The 20,376-nt window shown below is 43.1% G+C and overlaps 1 protein-coding gene across 1 annotated transcript; it reads right to left on the bottom strand.

Moving 5' to 3' along the window:
- Positions 1–538: 538 nt before the first annotated feature.
- On the bottom strand, positions 539–20,222 carry DNAL1 (dynein axonemal light chain 1). Its single transcript, XM_084288257.1, has 10 exons — positions 19,629–20,222; positions 17,052–17,254; positions 15,795–16,247; positions 10,994–11,032; positions 7,579–7,688; positions 6,469–6,524; positions 3,728–3,783; positions 2,653–2,779; positions 2,111–2,257; positions 539–606 (listed from the first exon to the last, which is right to left on the bottom strand). Exons 1-10 carry the CDS (start codon positions 20,170–20,172, stop codon positions 554–556), a joined length of 1,788 nt encoding a protein of 595 aa, XP_084144383.1. The 5' UTR covers positions 20,173–20,222; the 3' UTR covers positions 539–553.
- Positions 20,223–20,376: the final 154 nt, after the last annotated feature.

The raw sequence follows: 20,376 nt of genomic DNA, 5'->3' as shown, positions 1-20,376 counted from the left end.
AGATCATGAGCCCAATACCTTTTTTGTGCGTACATCCACAACTACTGGGCCTATTTGGCATAATAGTTAAGCGGATGAAAAGGCAAATTCACATACTTAAAATATTAAGGGATTCCCATGAGAAAATTAAACCTAACAAAGTCTGTAATGTATCTATAAAACACAACATTGTTTAGCCTCAGTGTTTCAAATGAACATTGGCCAGCTGCACCTAACAAGCTAAAATTGTTGTATTACAACCCGAGAGTGGACAACAAGCACCACTAATCAGGGATTAGGAATAGCTAGGTATTATTTTAGGTAAAGATTACTTACTAACCAAACAGCAGATAAACTCAGCTCCACTGGTCTCTGCAGAAGATGTCATAAGCTTGACAAAATTGGTGTGCCTGTATTTTGGTAAATAATTCTTTGGGTGAGAGACAGTGGAGACAAGCTGGTCTTCTAAAAATTGCCCAAAGATTTTCTTCAAAACAAACGTTTCTATCAAAGTTCTATGTGCTGAGCAATCTGGAGATAATTAAATAATTAAATACCCAGAACAAAAGTCTAATCAGTTTTCTCCTCCTCCTTCTTCATCTTCTTCTTGTTTAATAACTAGGATACCTAAGAGAAAAAAAAAAAAAAAAAGAGAGAAAAAAAAATCTACAAAGATTTATGACTAGATTATGCAGGGAAAGGTACAGTTTATGCCCTGGAAAATACCTTCAGTGCTTATTTTTGTCCAGAAGATACTCAACCATTTCACCAATTCTGAAGTGCCTATATATTAATCCTCACATACAGTGTATAAAAATAGCAGGATCTTGGGACAGTGTAACAGCAAGAAACTTACATCCAGTTCTAGCATTTCTGACCTTTCTTTTACTCAACATCTTTGTTTTCTGTGGCTTCCATTCTTAAGTATCTTTCTCTCTTTCTAAACTGCGTAGGAAAAGCACCTGCCTAATTCAGAGCTGTCCGTTGTTCCAGGATGCAGGGATGCTTAAGAAATGAACAGTGTAGCCTCATGTGAACAAGGTTACCCTTTGCCTTTTTAGATACTTGCCCTATTACATTTTTTCTACTCTCAAAGTGTTTTTTACTACAGTAGTAAATGGACTATTGCAGGCCATCCTTCACAGCAGTACGTTTCTCTCACCAGGCTTCCACTTCCTAAAAAATTCATGGCCCATCTGCTGCTCCCTACACTGATGCTGTCCTCTTTCACCTTTTCTGCTGCTACTCTGTTATTACTGTTACCAGTCCTGCTCTCCTCTTCACTGCTTTAGCAAACAAAGGTTAACAGAGAACAGTTAACAACTCCATTAGCAGAAAATAGGATATGTAAAATAGATTTTAAAACTATCTCACTTCCACTCACGATTCAGGATGTTCTTTAATGTATTTTCATGTCAGTGACTTAAAAAGGAGAGCAGCAGAGGAGAGGCCATAAATTCAGGCTTACCAAAACAAAGAGAGGGAAATACTCCGGCATTTGGGAAACTTGCATGAAGCTTTGAAAAGTTGCCTTTGTACAAGAAATTAAAAAAATATATATATCCCTGTCCACCCTCATTCTCCCAAATCACCATCTTTTGTTGGGGAAAACAAAAAAAAAAAGAAAAAAAAAAAGAAAAAAAAGAAAAAAAAAGAAAAGAAAAAAGAAATTTGCTGGGAAAACTGTAATTCATCCTGCCTGACCAAAAGCTTTGTTAACTTACTTAATGACAAATACTTAAGTATATAATTTCACAAGTCAACATGTGAACTCCACAAGAAAACTTCAAACCACTATTAAGCATGTATAAATATTTCAGTTTCCTATTAGTTATGTGCTAAAACTATTTCACTGGATAACTTTAAGAGTAAAGCCCAACTGCGGGCTGACTGCAAGACTTCTTGGATTTAACAGTCCAAAAACACATCAGACATTTTCAGAAGATCCTGCAGCTAGCGCTGCAAAACTCAGCTGCCACAGGTTAGCCTACTTCTAAATTACCCCACAGAGAGGAGGGAGGAACATTACATGGTCACACAGATGAGTTTCTGAGGTTGTGATTCATTTCCTCATGGACTTCTTTGTATTAATCTCTTCACTTAAATCAATTGCCTCACACCCCAAACTCACCATCCAGCTTTTTCAGCTTGGGCACCCGTTTGGTTGCTTCTTCAATCCAATTGTTCTTCTGGTCAGAGGCGTATTTCTCTTGTAGTGGATTGCCTACAAACACCAGATCCTCTAGTAATGGCAGCTCTGCCAGTCTCGCAAACTCTGCTGCAACCACAAATGTGAAAACACCAACCAGATTGTGGAACATGGAAAGTACAACTGCACCAAACCTTCTTTTCAAACTCCATGCAAACATAAATAGCATGAGATACAAGAGGACAGGGATTGTTGGGGCTTGAACTGGTAGCAGGTTAAAGAACAGGTACACATTTCAAATAAGTCCAAGCAAAATGATTCAAAGAACAAACTCCATTGGGCTTAGAAGTTAAATTCAACTTTCTAACTACTTTTAATCTCTTGAATGAGTGACTGTTTAGGGATTCAGTGCACCTCTGTAGGCTTATCAGTAAATTTAAGCCCCAGAACACACAGAACTATTTTTCACTTGCTCATGCATTCACTATACTACATAGGAAGCTAAATAGACAGGAATGGCTTACCCCAGTCTTTCACCAAATTATTTGACATATAAAGAACCTTCAGCTTCTTCATTACACGGATACCCCGCAGTTTCTCAATGAAGTTATACGAGATCCACAATTCCTCTAACGTGTCTCCAACTGCCTCCTGGAAAATGACAGGATGACTCAGGTAACTGGAAGTAAGTCTTGCTTATTCTTCGGATTTACTCTTCTTCACCCCTACTGGCCACCTCACGTACGAAATTACTAAAGTATAGTGGTCCTTATTTCCTTTTAAGCAGGTCCCTAATTAAGCATTACAAATATCAGTGGGAATTAAGAGCAAAGGATATGAAATATATTTTGGAGGACTGAAATCACAGGGCATAGGGACAGAGGAGACGAATTTGGCTGTTTGTGCACTGCAAATATACATAAAGTACCTACAATTCAACAACTCAGGGGGTTTTATACAGTATGAGAGAATGATTCATTTCAAGCGCATGTACATTTGTACCTGAAGAACAGAAGTTGCTCATAACCCTCAAAAAAAGAGTTTTTGTAAACCAACCACTATACATTTTACATTTTACATCTGCATTTTACAATTAAGAGATAAGGTATCTCAAAGGGCGGCAATAGCTTTGAAGAGGAATATTCTGTAGGAGGAATATTCTGTGGGGGCAACATACAGTATCTCTCAAGGAAGAAAAGAACTTTTACATTCATTTAAAAAAAAAAAAAAAAAGTTGATTGAACAGAAGTTCTGCCTTCATACAAATATAACAAAACTGATCCCATTTTTTTTCCCCAATATTTCTTCCTCTGCCTGGTACACTTAGTTCTTCCACCACCTTCTCTCCCAAAGCCCTATTGCTCAGTGTGCCAGGTAACATAAATGGGACAGACTCTCATGAAGCGTGTGTTCACAGGACTGCCAATATTTTTAGTAAAGAACCATAGCCTAAGTATGGATTTTCTGGAAGAAAAACCCTTACAGAGGCCTGTAGGAATTACTTTAAAGTAAAGCCAGACTTTTATAAACATAGGGAAATTAATCCACATCCTAGACAGCATTCCGTTTTGTTAGTAAAGAATATTAAGAAGCACGTACCAATCCATTCAAGTTCTTTATGTTATTTCTTCCCAAAGACAGAATCCTCAAATTTTCTGAAAGAGATAAAAGAATATTTCTTGTTAGGTAAAACTCCATATTCTACTTCTAAAAACTAACCAAACAAAAAAACTCCACATTCTGAATAGGCTGTCCTAAGAAAGAATGACATAAGAGAAACAAAACCCCCTGAAAATGAACAGGAATTGATGCAGTGGACAGCTCAGAAACATGCTCATGAATACAAAGCTAGTTATTTAGTAGAATTTCAGTCCAGATAAATACTAGGGGGAAGAAAAAAAAATCATCTTGCATCTGAACTCTTAACTTGCTAGGTTTGATTTCACATAGTGAAAATCCCTTCTTCTCCAAGTAAAAACTTGTTCCAATTTCATTTTAAGGCAGCAGATTTGATTTTTAAAATAGAGACAGAATATAAAGCTTCCTTACAGAAGTCTGGTGAGAAACACCTCAACGTAGTCTAGCGCCCAGACAAAGCAGCTTTTTAAGTGAGCTGTTCTTGCTGGATTTTTAAACTCAAACCATGACAGAATAGCAGTCCTTCTGTAAAACTCATTTTCAGTTTTAACACAAGCTTTCTTGATGGTGTAAATAAGCAAACTGAGTTGCAGGATATAGCTGGGTTAAGTGTGGATCAATACTTCTCACTAATATTTCAAGACTTCTCAGTAGCTGAAGGATGAAATACTTAATGATCTTGTTTTCTTCTTGTATGTATAATGATTGAAAATACACTGTGCAATAATTAATGGCAAGAACAATGAATGTTCCAGTCAAGTAGCAACAGGCTGCACTCATAGCACATGCAGTGGCTGGGGACTGCTATGCATGAAGACTCAAGGCTGATCTAGAAGAGATAATTATATGTTCTATCTCAAAGAATGTAGGGATGAAACCACACCTGGTAAAACCACACCTGGCAAATATTCTAAAACAGGAAGACTAGTTATCATTACAAATTTGAGGTACAATCAGAATTCTTAAAAAGGTTAATACACAACCAGGCTCAAAATATGGAAACTCATAATCTGTAAATCTAAAGTCAACCACAGCTGATATTCTCCAGAATATCCCTAAGGATCCCCATCCACATGGGAGAGGCTTTGGGTCTAGCCAGCTATCCTTAATCTCTTTGTAACTCACATTTAGAAATCACAAGTTTGCACTAGCTCTGGAAATTTCTAAGAGATGAGAGGATACTTACAAATACAAAAATGACAGATTACTTGAAAAGCTACGCTTTAAAACAGTTTCTAACTGCTGTTACTGCTCTTTATTAAACTTGTTCTGAGATATGATATATTTTAGAAGAAGTAAGATCTCCCTCATGGAATATTTACACACACTAAAACACATAACCAGCACTTGTTGCTATCTAAAATATCTTCCTCACATGTATGGACACAGGGCTGTCGTCCTTCACACAGAATAATCTACTCAGCATAATCAGTATATCAGGTATATACACTAATATTCATCTCTTCTGTTTGAAAAGAGTGATCAGAACTTGAACAGATTTCTCAGCTTCCCCTCTGCAATGAATAAAAGCAAATTTGTAATAATTACTTGTTTGCTGTCATGGCTATAAGCACTGATTTCTCTCTCTTTCACAGAAGCCAACAGAAATTGTGAGGTCCTCACATACCTTTAAGAGACAGACCACATAGTTCTATATTTGGCACAGAACATTTGTTTTGATTCTATATTTTATTAATATAAATGTTTAAGATGCTTTGAAAGACTTGTTATGTTTTAAACCACTTCAGACTTAATTGGATTCACCTTTACTATATAACTGCCTATTTATTTTTTGCTCATGACAGAGTTATCCACATCGAAATATTACAGTATAGTTATTTGGGAAGACTCTACTGAAATATTTTTTCCCTGATTGGGAAAGTCTGAGAAATTTATGAAGACAGTTAAGTTCCTCAGGCTCCTTGACATCCCTGTCAGTGTGTAGTTGTGGAGGACAGTATTCTGGATTCCTTATCTGTCTGCCTGGCAGTTTGATAGGGACAGAAAAGCCTGGAATCTCTAGCCCAAAACCTTCAGCTCTTTGCCAATCATGCCACAGAGTCAGAGTCTTCAGGACAGACTTTTCAGATTTCTGTCCAAAAGTAGAATAGAAACCCAGTGAGGTGAGCTTTCATAGCCAGCTACCCAGAGGTGTTCAGTTCCACCTTCTAGTCAGCTGGCACATACCTTTCAAGCAAGAACAAAGCCAAAACAAGTACATCCAAATTAGTTCATCCAAACCCTCTGCAAAATGGAATGACATTTGTGCATCCAGCTCTACAACACTCCAGCCTCAGCAGCAGACAATACCACAATTACAAAGCTGTTGAACTGCAGACTCTCTCCCTCATGAGTGTGGAAATTGGCTGTTAAATCATTCTAGAATCAATTAGGTGTTGAATATCATAATTCAGGGCACTGGATGTTACAAAGGTGTTTCTGAATGGATTTGTTTTGTTAAGCTTGCACAGCAAGACAACTGGCAAGACTGCACAGAGGTACATGCTTAAATACAGCAGTACTACTAAACATGCATTCTCCAGGAAGACTGGTCATTTTAAAGTCAGTTGTAATTTTCTAAGAGGAAGGAGTTAAAAAGAATAAAATAGGTATAAAGCTGGACACATATGACAAATCGTGGTAGATGTCCTATTCAAGCCATTAGAAAACAAATACAACGAGTCACTGGTTGTGTCACTTACTTAGGCTGTTCAGGTTGGCGATTCTTTCAATGCAGTTTGTAGACAACGACAATTTCCTTTAAAAGCAAAAACAATCAACTCACAGTATAAAGGGAATCACTGTATCATATCAGGAGAGTTCCACATCCAAACACCATTGCATTAGAAATAACTGTCTATTCTTCTCTCATTAGATAGTGAACAAACTGTATGTGTGAAGAGACTCAAAATATCCACAAACCCTCATGATTTCTGTAAATTTATTTAGCTTCTAGGAGAGTACTATGTGCTACTAACATCACATAGGGGGTTATCTTTTTATGCCTAGCCTTAACAAATGCATGGACATCCATTTCTGAAATGGCTCAAAATCCCTTCCAGAAGTCCCCTTTTTTCTCTCTCTCCCATCTCCTACATAGGCAGTACTACATTTTCCTCAGTTACACAATGGCCTTACTGATTTGGTACCCAGAGCTACTTAGATAACTCTGCGTGCCGCTATACTGTGCCACATGGGCACGTTAACCAAGGCAACGTGTTGTACAGTTATGAGATTAATGCTGTAGGACTCGATACGAACAGAATTTTAGGAAGAAACTCTCATTTGTTGCCAATCAACACAGAAAAAGCCTGAGCAAGGGGATATTACAGACTTTGGCTTATAACACCAAAGAAATAATAATTATATATATATATATATATATATATAATAGCTTTTGATGTTAAACTGCAACAGGCGTGCATAAATTTTGGAATGCATCATAAATGTGTCAGTTAGCTGACAGATTCCAAGCAGGGACCTGTAATTATATACTGATAAACAATACAGCAATTTTCTAGGGACAAATATTAGTACAGAATCTACCATAACATCTTCCTGATTAAGTGACAGAGATCTTGGAATCAAAAACAGGGACTGTTGGTAGAAAGAGAAGCTTAGTTGAGAAAAAAAAAAAAAAGGAAAGAAAAGAAAAGAAAAGAAAAGAAAAGAAAAAAGAAAAGAAACGTGTTGCATAGAAGGCCACACTTAAACACAGCAAACACGTACATGTATTTACATAGTGGACAGCAGAAAAAAATAAAAGTGATACAACAATGGTTAGTTTCCAATTTGTTTTTAGCTGAACTTACTCGCAGTTAACAAGGGTGGAAAGAGATTCATCCATCCTCTCTACAGGAGGAATCTGGCCATACAGTTTCACCTCTTTTGCCTCTGAAGCCTTCTGGCCATTTTTTTCTTCCTGAAGACAAGAGAAGGTGAAGAATGTGCACGCTGTTACATGCAGTTACTAAGAATGACTATACTATAACATTCCTATAAAAGTAATTACTACAGAGGTAATTCCAACATACTACTAAAAGAAATTACTGGAAAGAGGGAGCATTCTGAATACTCTTTATCAAGAGTCCAGCTGGCGCAGCATGAAGAGGGGAAGGGTAGCTTCATTCTAAGAAACTAAAAGCATGTGTACATTACATAAGCTTTTTTCTTTAAAGATGTGTTACACTTGAGCAATTTCATTCAGGCATCCTCTCCTGAAAAGAAATGGAGAATAACTGGAGGTCTGAAAGTCTGCATCAAGGCACTGTCACAGAGACTGACATGTAGGAGCCTCAATTAGAGCCAATCTGAAACAGAAGCACATTCTTAAAATCTCTCACAAAAATCTCCTTCCTACTTCAACCAGAAAGCTCAGAACTCACGCCTAGCTCACAGCACAAACTCAGAATGCAGGGGAGTGCATTTGGGGGGAGCGTCTCAACAGCATTTTTCTCAAATCTTTCCATGTTTTTAGCCATTTTGAATAGCCCCTAGATATTCCTCCTTGTGAAGTCGGAGCTGTGACTCCTGCTCCTCTGTCCGAGGTGATAGCTTGCACCCAGCCTCAAACTGGTAACTCCGTCATGGCAGCTCTACCTCCTAACAAACATGTACATGAAAACAGAAACATCTTACACTCCTCAGAAAAAAAGCCACCAGAACACACCATAAGACAAAGAGGGAGTTCCGAGTCTAGACTGGCTGTATTCTACCTTCGAATCAAAAGCCAGTTAGAAATCATGGAGAAGTTGTAGTTTAAAGAAAAGTATAAATCCTTACCATTCACAGAATGAGGAATTGAAAAAGAATCACCTCTAGTTAGTCATTAAAAAGGAGCAGAAAATTTCACACTTCAGAGAGTCCAGTAAAAGACAAATTTCCTATTTACAACCCAAGTTGAAAATTTTCTAGATTATATTCTTTATAAAATCCAGAGATTTAGAAAAACAGTCATAACATCATTTGGCTGTGTTTATTTAAAAATACAATCTATTAAATCTTTTCAAATTCTGAAGTGATGGTAATTATTGACTGAATACTTGGGCCAAGTCTCTTTTTCAGTAATAACACTAGTTTTGACAGCTGCTTCCCTGCCAGCACAAAGAGAACATTTTGTTGATTCCCTCAGCATTCAGTGGGAGGGCTGGAGGTCCGTTAACAAAGGAGAAATCTATTTGGAGTTTGCGAAACAAGGAGTCTTGTTTTCTTCCCCATTTTATGCAGCTGTTGAAAAGTGAGAGGGCTGAGGTCCGGCCTGGATTGTCTCTCTTTTATATCTCTACTTTTGGGTGAAATTAATTGCTTCCCAGAAGCATTTAAGAATACCACAGAACAAGATCAGGTTTTGATAACATTATTTTCTCTCTTATGTGCTCAAAATACTTCCGACAACTTAATTTAATAGAAAATCATTACATTGCTACATGCATTTACCTATATTCCAGTTTCTGTCCAAATCCAGTGTGATAATATTTCTATTCATAATTAGCAATCTAGTAAATAGCATGTCAGATGTTTTGCTAGAACATGGCAAATGCATTAAAATTAAGTCACTATACAAATGTGAAACTTCAAGTTTCTTTTCTAAGAACCAGGATAATGCTGTATCTATTTGCATTTACGCTTAACTTTTAATCTACCATCTTAAACCAACAAATAGAAATACATTTTTTTCTTAAAGTATGACAAAGAGGGAGCTCCTAACATGGAATATGGCCAGGAGTGAGAACGTGCAGAAAGAAAATTCATCCTGTTTACCACCCACCAGCAGAAGGAAGGTCTGATGAAATACCACAGTAAGCCACAGAGAAACCACAGGTAGAACAGGCACTCGACACGAACAAGTTACCTGTTTGCTGAGTTAAAGTTGCTTTCATTTAACTGATTTCATCCTGACTGTAGGGCATAGGTAAACCCTTATGCCAAAGGGTTAGAAATACAGCTGGAATGCAACACAACAGCAGATCTAATTCTACAAGTCACATGGACCCAGATTAGGAGCGGTAAAGGGAAGCTTTAACTCACCCCAGAAAACATGAACAGAAATGAACGTTCAGCACTTTGTAATTAACATTAATGGAAACTCACTGACACGGATCCATTATTTCTAAGAAACATGTGACAAAGGAGCAAATGTAAAATAAATCTTTAACAGAAAACATGGAGTTGAGGTTTTGGAGAGCAGAAAGAGTGAAGGAGAAAAAGGAAAGATAGCATTTTTTAAAATTCAGCTCACATATCTAGTAACACTACTGTCTGCAAGTTGCTGCATTCTAGTTCTTATCAAGGGAGCAAGGGTGAAGTTTGCGGGGTATAGCAACATACCTGAAAATGAAATGTGAAATAACAGCAAAATTCCCAAAGAAGGTAATCTTCAGTTGCAGACTGGTACCTTAAACACATGCTAAAGATCATGTGGCTTCCAGCTATACCTGTTCACAGAACTACACATCCTGATCTTCTAGAGACAAAAACATTTATAAACTCTCGCTCTCACTGTAGCTGCTGTCCAGAATTAGAGAGTGCAAGCATGTATATACAATGTGTGCCCTCACCTCAAATTCACTGCCACTGGGGAAAAATCCTCACTGGGTTCAGCCGACTGAACCCCAGAGGCATCCTGTGCCATCATTTGACATTATATCCACTTTCTTTCCAACAAACAGCTTCCTAGAAGGCTCCATGACAAGGTCAGTCACTGCCCCAAATAACTGTATTAACAGAGTACTTTAAGAAGAAAAACAAGAAACTCTGGGACAAGCTTTGCACAGCGGCCAATATAATAAGGGACAGTCTGCTACCAGAGAATAGGAGAAGGTTCACTGACTTCAGTACCGTCAGCATTTCATACCTGTTTACTCTGTGGGAAGAACTGTACTCAGGTAAAACGAACAGGGCATAATTAAAACATGACATCCCCAACTATAAATTTCTCTGTAGCCTCAGGCCTTCTGTCAATGCATATTCAGCAGAACGAGGCAAGGGAGCAAAACAGACTTGTCTTTACCAACCATATGAGTTTACCAAGAACACGCAGAAAATCCGACACAACTGATTATTCCTCAGTAATAGGAATAGAATTTTTACTTTGTGAAACTTTGTATGGCAGATGTTTCAAGCAAACTTATTTGTTACAGTAAGTTTGAAAAATTGATTTATGTGAATGTAGTCAAAATCCACACCACCAAATACCGCAAAGCAGCTAGATACTGTTCTAGTACTTACCCACTTGGCTAGAGCTTCTTTGATAGTCGTTGCTTTTGCCTAAAAATAAAACAAATGAAAATGAATATTCACTGCAATTTTTTAGCCAACACGTTCACTGCAAACCTTCCTCCTGCCCCTTCCCTTTTCCAGTCCTGCTCATCTCCCTGTTTAGGGCCTGATTGCCCTCTAGCCGATTCTAAGAAGCTGGAACCCACCAGGCATCTCCATTTTATTTTCTGGGGAACTCAGAAGCATTTTCAGAAGGAATCCGTTGGACTCACAAGAGCACATCATCTTCCTGACCTTGCTTCTTGCCCAGCCTGGACCATGGCTTTGGGCACTGCTTGTTAGCTTTGACAATTAAATTCAATTGAACTCAAAGACATCTGGGGTTACTGCACTGAAAAATGTTGTCTAATGCTCTGAGAAAAACACACTTGCTATTAACGTGCATTAGCAATTTCTTTTCTGAAAATGACTCAGTGAATAGACAGAAAGATAAAGCCTGTTAAAGCTCACCGATAAAGGTACCTCTTGCCAGAACTCAAAAGCAATCTGAAACTATTACTTTTTTTTTTTCTCCAGTTGTTTTATGTCCAGTCACATCATGAGATGTGGATACATATGATATTCAGTTAAAAAAATCTGAGAGCTCCTGTACCAGGCTTTTTAAGGATTCACCCACTGATCAACCTTCAGTTGTCACTAATTCTAACTCTTCTGTCTCATCAGTCCCATCAACACAAAATGACAATAACCAGACAGTTATATGCACACTCGTATATACAGACACTCGTATATCCTAAGCATTAAACATATTCCAAGAAGTTTTCAAATTAAAAAGGCCCCAGAGACTGATCTTTCACAAATCAGCAGCCTCCTGCCTATAAAATCAATGCAGCCCTTCACTGCAGCGCTAGCACACACAGAGCTTTTCAGGTAATCAGCCGTCAAAAAACTGACCGTAAAAGTTAAAACCAACAAACTAACTTCAGCTCCAAATCTCAGAGGTAGTCACCTCAGGTCACAAAGCTTTAATGCTGGGTACTTGAAACCCCTGGAAATTTTGGACCCAAAGGCAAAAGACAAGGGTTGTGGCAGCTGCAAACAGAACAACGGCTGCAGGCACTGAATACCCAGCAGCAGCCTGAGTCCCAACCGAAGGAAGGGCTCTGAGCTCTGTTTCAGTCCCATCCATATCATGTGCTAGCTAGCTCCGGGTCCAGTGCGGTTAACCTGGTAAAATTCTGTCAGGACAATGCCTGCTTAGAGCCTGGTGGGGATAAACCCCAGAGACTGCTGTTCAGAAGGCCACACTCTGACAGCCTCACGAAGCTGAGGGTGCCACAGCTGCCAGGGTGCCAGCAAAAACAACTGGCTTCCAGTTAATCTTTTTTTTTTTTTGATGGAGCTTCCTCACATTTTGTCACAGTCCTGCTAGCCATCTGTAACAGCCCCAGGGTGCGTGAGCTCAGTCCCAGCATCTCCCTGTTGCAGACTCCTGCCTAAAGCCAGCTCAGACTGAAGGCGGTGACCCACGGGCATCGAGGAACGGCTTCTTCCCTCACGTCCCTCCCGCTGTAACAGCCAATTTGGTGGAAATGGGAAAACCAGCGGGGGGTTACCACGAGAACACGGATCAGGGAGGGTTTTGTAGGTTCCTGTGGGGAGGCTTCCCTCAGGGAAGGCTGTTTTCAAGGCGCACACCGCGCAGCGTCCTGCGGGCAGTTACGCTGAAGCCCGGCTGCTTCGCGGGCTCAAAACGCCCAGCGCCCGAGGGCTGCGGTCCTCACCCCGAGGAGCCGCCAGAGGCTGCCGGAACGAGAACGCCTCAGGGGAAGAAAGCAACGCACGCACCGAGAAGCCCCCACAGCAGCGTTTGGCTGCCCCAGGAGGCGGCTGCGGGCACGGGGCGGGCTGTTTCCCGCACCCCCCCGCCACATGAAGCCCAGCAGGGCGCTGCCTTGCCCGGCACACGCTCAGGTTGCCCCCGCCGCCCCCGCCCGGCCCCCTCAGCGCGGCCCCGGCCGCTCCCTCCCGTGCCCCCCCCCCCCCCCCCGGCCGCTCCCGCACCCACCATGGCCGTTGCTACCCCGCACGCTCCGGTTGCTAGGGCACGGCCGCCTCCCGCGCATGCGCAGCGCCGGCGGGGAGGGGCGGGGAGGGGAGGGAGAGAGCACGGAGGCGACCGCACCTGGCGACCATAGAGAGCGGGGAGGCCGCCGGGGAGAAAGTCCCATCCCGGAAGTGGCGCGGGGGGCGGCCCGCGGGGCATTGTGGGAGGCGGCGACGGGGCTGCCTCAGAAGGGGTCCCGGCCTCGGCCCGGGCGGCAGCGGGTGCCCTGCGCTCTGCCGCGAAAGAAGAGCCGCACGCCGCTGTGCCGTGGGTCCGCACGCTTTATTTCATCGCTCGGGGAACGGGGGGGAGGTAAAGCCGCGCTCACACACCAGCCTCGCCCCGCCGGCACGGCCCGGCCCCGGGAGCGGCAGCCGCCCGACCGCGGCCTCCCGGGAGCACCGCAGACACACAGAGTGCCCGTGCAGAAGCCGGTCGGTTTCCCATAGGGCAGTTTCTGGATTGTTCCGTCCAGGGATATCCTGACCCGTTCACAGAACTTTATTTTCCCTCCCTTGTTTAAAAGATGTTAAAAAATAAAATAAGATGATAAAAAACATCCAGCTTTCCAAACAAATGACCTACACAGAAACAAAAACCCAATGTCAAATTCTTACACTGGTTTGCTTTTTAATAACTTTTTAGCAGTTTACTTTCAAGCTGCAGACATCTGACAATACCTAACAATTATTTTTAAAGGTTTGGGGACTTTTAAGCTACGTGTTTTTTGTTCTTTCCCAGTCAGCATTTACTTCCTGAATCTGCAGCTTGCCATCTTGCACGGCAGTGGATGCGGTGTGGTAGCACTGTGATAAGGAGACAGGTATCAACACCAGGAGGGTAACAGGAGTTACAGGCAGCACTGCTCTACGCCAGGCAGTCACACCCAGAGGTCCAACTGCTGTGGATACATGACACGGACAGACAGAACAAAAACAAAACAAAAACCACCTGCAGGCAACCCTTTCCTCTATGGCTTCAGCTTGGAAAAAGGGCAGGGTGCTACGGATGAGCACCAGCAAGGTGCGCATCACAGCAGGCTGTGGTCCAGGGCTCCCGGGGCGGGCAGTACCAGGGGAGGCTGAAGCACCAGGCAGGGCTCTGCGAAGGTCTCTTCAGGCAGAGGTGAGACGAGGTGTGAAGAGGTTGTGTGTGGAGTGAAATGGCTGGAGCGTCTCTTCTAAGGAGTGGATGGATCAATTATACAGTAGGCAGTGATGGTGTACAGAGGGAGTGGGATTTCACTCAAATGGTAAGGAGTAACATGAGCTGCAGAAAGCTAAAGAGACCTGAGCATAATTGGCAGTCAACTGGAGAGAAAAGATCCCTGAGAGCAAAGCAAAATTCAGTGCCATAAGTGAAGGTTTTGTATCTTCCTGGGCAGCTCTCAAACTGGTCTGACAAAGTGACCTTGAAGGAGATTTGCATCAGTTTAACCCTTGCTAACCAGGCCTTCAGCACTGGCAAGACCCTTGCAAGAGATCAGGTCTTTTGGGAAGAAATGTTTCTTTGTACCTGAGTGGTAGGGAAAAATAAGGCACTAGCTAAAAATTACATCAAAAAACAACCCTGGGCGGCCCTGGGACAGAAATCCTAGTTGTTTTTTTCTTATTACGGTTGTAAGTTAATCATCACCACAAGATGACAACTTTTTTTTTTTTACAGCCTACCTTCCAGTCTTCTACTCATCAGCTTTTCTCTCAACTCCCCAAGAACAGCTGTCACCATATGTTGACATCATTATCAAAAGAGTTTCACAATCCCTAACGTAATGGCAATTATTCTTAGTTCAAAACAAGTGGTGAAGAGAGAAGTAAGACTTGCACATGGCATAACTGCATTTAACTCTGCTACTTAACAGAATTTTCATGCTCTGTCAACTGCCAATCCAAGGCATTATAGGAACAGATATTGACATCCCTAATACAAGACAGCACTAGTGCTGCCATTCCCCCTAGATGACAGGGAAAGTACTCTTTGTTTTCCCCCCTTTAACAGGCAACTGCAGCTGGACAAAACCAAGACTGTTTCCAGCTGCTGCCAGAAGACCACACTTTGAGGTCAAGAGACTCACTACAAATACAGCTCTCCAGCTTTGTGCAAGTGGAAAACACCTCCAGGGGATGGGCTATAAATCAGCTCCAGGCTGAAGTAACTGACAGCCCCCAGCCAGAACCATTCATCATGTTGACGTCCAGGTCTCTCATCCACAGGTTGCCATCGTTGCGCCAGGGGGAAGTGGTCTGTCACTTCTACGGGCACAGGCTGTTCTGTGAATCTCTGCTACTGCAAGCCAAACGGTACCTACCCCTCTCTTCAGACACTTGTTTCTTGGTGCCATGATCAATTCAGGCCATCAAATCTGTACTACAATGCAGCCTACTTACGGTTGGGTCACTTCTCCTCCGTGTACCTACTTAAAATAACTTCAGCTAGTCCAAATAAATCCCTTCCTGTTTGGATGTGTTTGGATGCAACTGTCATTTGGTGATTTCACATTTCAGACCTTTTCTCAGCCAGTCCCTCCAGTCATTTTGGTGTCTCAAGCTCAGCAGCAACAACTTACAGGTGCTTACGTGTTCATCCCAGATGCAAGTGCAGAAACTCCTGAATCTTTCCCCAGGAGTGCTCCTGGGCATAGGCGTGTGCTTTGCTCTCTCCACCCCCCAGAACGGGCACCCCCAGAACACGATCCACGGCCACCGGACAAAAGGGAGTAGAAGGAGGATCGATTCGGTGACCTGCTCCGGGATAACTCAGAAGTGCAAAGTTTTCTTTCCCATGCTGGCGCAGCCGCCCAATTGCCAGCTGAGCATATAAGGAGCTCTTCCACATACGATCATCTTCCCCTACCACTAGGAGAAAGTGACCTTCTGCTTTTTCAATGGGGATCGTGCAAGGAGAATTAGCAGGATTCGTTGGGTCATCCAGAGCTTCAAAGGTGTCAAACACACCAGTGTCAGAAACACTGACCTTATTCATATCGAAACGCAGCCCGGGCAGAGTCATCTCACCATAGTGGAGGTCAGCAACTGTGTTGGAACTACAGCCAGAGATACAGACAGCAGCCACTACCTCTGGCAGGAAGGTGATCATGGAGAGCGCTAGTTCTGCCCCCTTCCCGGTCCCAATCACTCCAACTCCTGGCCCCTTCACCTTCAGATAAGATAGGGGGATGGGGAAGAGAGGAAGAAAGGAATAAAGAAAACATGCAATAGAATAGAATTAGCTATCAGCCTTTGGACTTGTGCTATTAAAAAATATATATATAATAATTATAGATGTGGCCTGTTGCAAAGCTACAGCCTGGATCCAGACTCCCCCCTCTGTTCAAGTGTCTTACTTTTCAGAGAGAGCAACAAGTGTCAGACCTCATCAAATAACACTGGTGCCGTGTTTGTGCTGGACACAAGTACAGTCAGCTGGACCTCACCTACTGCACATTTTGGTGCAAGTATTTTCTTCTTCCCAAAACAGGTATCAGGAAATTCAAGTACAGACTATTGCTCTATAAGCCACCAGTGCTCCTGTCTGGAGGCTGTCACAGAATTTCTAGGTTGGAAGAGACCTCAAGATCATCAAGTCCAACCTCTGACCTAACGCTAACAGTCCCCACTAAACCATATCCCTAAGCTCTACATCTAAACGTCTTTTAAAGACTTCCAGGGATGGTGACTCCACCACTTCCCTGGGCAGCCTGTCCCAGCACTTCATTGCCCTAACGATCAGGAATTATCTAGTTTCCAGTGTGAATGTATTTAATGGCCTGTTTGTGCCAGAAGAAATTCACTCTGTGGAGATACGCATGGCTGCCTATGCAGGACCTACACTTTTTTCCATTACTTGGCCTAAACCTGCCCAGCATAAGCTGACACTCCAAGAAAATCACAGCCACCCCTTGGGCATGACTACCAAGTCTTTCCTAGTTCCTTGTCTGGAGAGATCTCTCATTACACTCACCTTTGGGTGACGCTGTAGAAATCTAGCTGCCTCCTCAAAGTACTCGAGGTTAAACTCTTTCATGACCTTGGGCAGATCTTCAAAGTCAAAATATGGCAGAGAAAGTGCAGCAAAACCATGGGTAGCCAGGAGACTGGATCTAAATTCAATCAAACCTCCTTCGTCACCATACATATCAATCACTCCTGGGAATGGGCCATCACCTGGATTAAGAAGAGGAACAGAGGACAAGTTATCAACAAGACACTAAAAAGTATCTAGTTAGGAGTGAAAAATAAAATATAAAAGGCATTAGACATGTTCTATTCCTAGAACTTCATTACTCTTCCATTTGCACAGCTGAGATTAGAGAATTAGTGCTCTATTCCACTTTAGCTATTTCAAACTAAGAACAGATCCCCAGCTTCCTCTTAAAATATGTATGCAGCTAAATGTATTTATTTATTTATTTCAATCTAAACGTATTTCTCAATGGTCTTAACCTCCTACCCTCAGAACAATCATACTCTAAATCAGCTATTTTCCCACCATGAAGTCATACTGTAATTAGCAAGTGCAAGCACATTGCTAATGAGGCAATAGCACAGAGGCCTATAAATAAATTCAATCAAACTTATGCAAACTCTGAAAGAAGGCACATTAAGAAAAGAACAGTGGAGACACCCACTGCTGGATGCAATCAGCTGAACTTCCTAGCTCTATCAAAGCATCAACACTGTAAGAGCTGGCAGCAGACCTGCTATTGCATGTGTGAAAAGAGAATAAAACTGACAGGGTGCGGTTACATGTGTGCAACTGATGCACAGATAAACGTGCATATACGTGTACCAGCAGTCCCACAAAGCTTCAGATACATTGAGAACCACAACCTTAAGCAAGCATGCTTTGCAGCCAAGGTTGTGTTGTGTTATTGCTGTCTGTCGTCCTAGCAGATTTTAGGTTAAAGGCTCTGGAACCATAAAGACCCGAGTGATTCTATTATTATTTTCTGTCTGGCCACCAGATGTCACCACTGATGCATTCAGATAGAATGGAAATAGAATAGCTTGGCAGAAAAGGTACCTGCTTGTGCAAAAGTGCATTAACTCTCTGTCCCCATCTATACGCAACAAAGACAAGACCTGTGACATTTCAAGGTGCTTGAGAAAAGGAAGTTTTGGAAGAGAAATGCTAGATGGAAACCTCCTAACAAAGCATTAGAAAGTCGGAAAAGCACTGAAACGTGCTTTTAGGTTCTTTTTCTTTCAGTTCTAAAATTTTTCATTGAAATTCAATATTCTGTGTGAGAGAAGATCAGTCCAGACAAATTTCCCAGAATTCCAAGATCAGTAGTAACCTATAGTTATGAACACTCAGCCTAGGTGGCTAGGAAAAAAAAAAAAAAGGAAAAAGTACTCTATTTATCATCCCTATGTGGAAAGCTTTCTAGCAAGTACATTTGATAAAAGCACAGTCAAGCCTTGAGTCTTGAGAGAAATACAACTTCAATTTACAGAAGGATCCTTGACTGCCTTCCTGAGTGCCTGCACACATACAAGTATAGATTCTGCATTGTTCACTAAAATGTAGGATGAAATGCTAAACAACTTTACCAATGCTTTAAAACAAACAAACAAACAAAAAAAAACAACTAAAGCCTTTAACTTTTGCGCCTGAAATGTGAAATCCCTTACACATTATAACTGCAGTGTAAGCCCGCTTCTGTAATCTCACTTTTACTAAGGACAGTTGACCTTTATGATTCCTGCCTTAACAATCCCTGCAGCAAAGAAAGATATGGTGGTAATGCTGTAACTGGATCCTCCGTCAAGAAGGATGCCAGCATCATTTAAGCAATAATCCCAGACTTTTTTCACAACATTACAACACTGGACTTTGTAAAAGGAGAAATGCAGTTCCAGCTTGCAGATCTCTGGATTCCCACTGAGCTCAACAGAAACTCAGCTCACTCTCTAAGATGGGATATATCAAAATAACCACGTCTCAGTGGTAGAAATTCCAGAATGCTGACTAAACATTTGATCCAAAATTCAAAGTTCAATCTATGCTGTTTTCTTCTTCTTCAGTGGACTTTGGATCTGTATCTAAATGGATAAAAAAAAAAAGATTATTGGTTTGGAAATCATTCACCGAGAAGATTTAAATCCCTGATAACTGTAGTGGTACTTGCAGGATTTGGAGAACTGATCTATTATAAATTAGGGACAATATGGGCTGCAGGTCTAGTAGAACAACACCAAGGAGAATACAGAAGCTTAAATCATGGCTCAAGTGTTCAAACGCTGTCGTCGGGGTAAGGTTTCATTTTCCAGCAACAGCAGCAGGCCACCGGAATATCACAGCTCATAAAACACAGCCATCCCACAAGCAGAACAGGTAGAACTCGTCCAGAAATCTGTTTTGCATTTGTCCCACGGAACAAACGAACTAACTAAACCATTAACTCGGCCTTCTATACACTTCTATTTCCCAAAATCTGCCCTGCTGCTCCGCTGATTGGCACGTACGTGTGTCTCGGGGAGGAAAAAGGGCTTTCAAAGGAGAAGAGCCGCGGGGTCCCGAGCAGCACTCACTCACCCGGCGGCAGGAACAGGGAGCCCCTGACGCCTCCCTCCTTCAGCCGGATCCTCCGCACGCCGGGGGCCGTGAACCAGCGCTGCACCTCGGCCTTGGCCATCACCGGCCCGTGGATGGCGCCGGGCCCGCTGTGGCCCTGGTGCACCAGCACCTCCACCCTCATCGGCGTGCCGGTGCTGCGGGGGACGAGCCGCTGGTACGGCCTCTCCATGCCGGCGGGGGCGAGGCTCCAGAAGAGCCCCATGGGCTCCACGCCCGTGTAGTCCCCGCCGTGCGAGGCGTCGGTGCCCAGGTGCAGCTGCCCGCGGCCGTCCGCCCGGTAGTGCGCGCACGACTGGAAGAGGCAGCCGCGCTCGTCCGCCACCACGGCCCGCAGCGTCACCGCCTGCCCCGCCGACAGCCCCGCCACGCGGGTGTCCACCCGCTCGTCCGCCAGCCCGGCGGAGGGGGTCACGGCCACGCTCACGGCCCGCCGCCGAGGTGCGGGGGGCGGCGGCAGCGGGGCGCGGCACAGGGCCCGCAGCGGGGCCGCCGCTCTCCACATGACGGCGGCGGTGGCGGGGCCGCTGCGCCCACGGCAATAACGGCCGGGCCGCCGCCGCCCCCGCCAGGCAGCCTCAATCGAGAGCTGAGGCCGCCCCCGGCCTCGCCCCCGCCGCCCGCCCCGCGGAAACCGAGGGTTGCCTGGAGCCCGCCCCAGCCCACGGCTCGCTTTAATGAGGGCCACAATTAAAAGCTCCCGGCTCGC

This window comes from Netta rufina, assembly GCF_964035555.1.
Source record: "Netta rufina genome assembly, chromosome: 5".
Classification (NCBI taxonomy): Eukaryota; Metazoa; Chordata; class Aves; order Anseriformes; family Anatidae; genus Netta; species Netta rufina.
The sequence above is the reverse complement of the archived record's forward strand: the minus strand, read 5'-3'. Positions and strand labels throughout refer to the sequence as shown.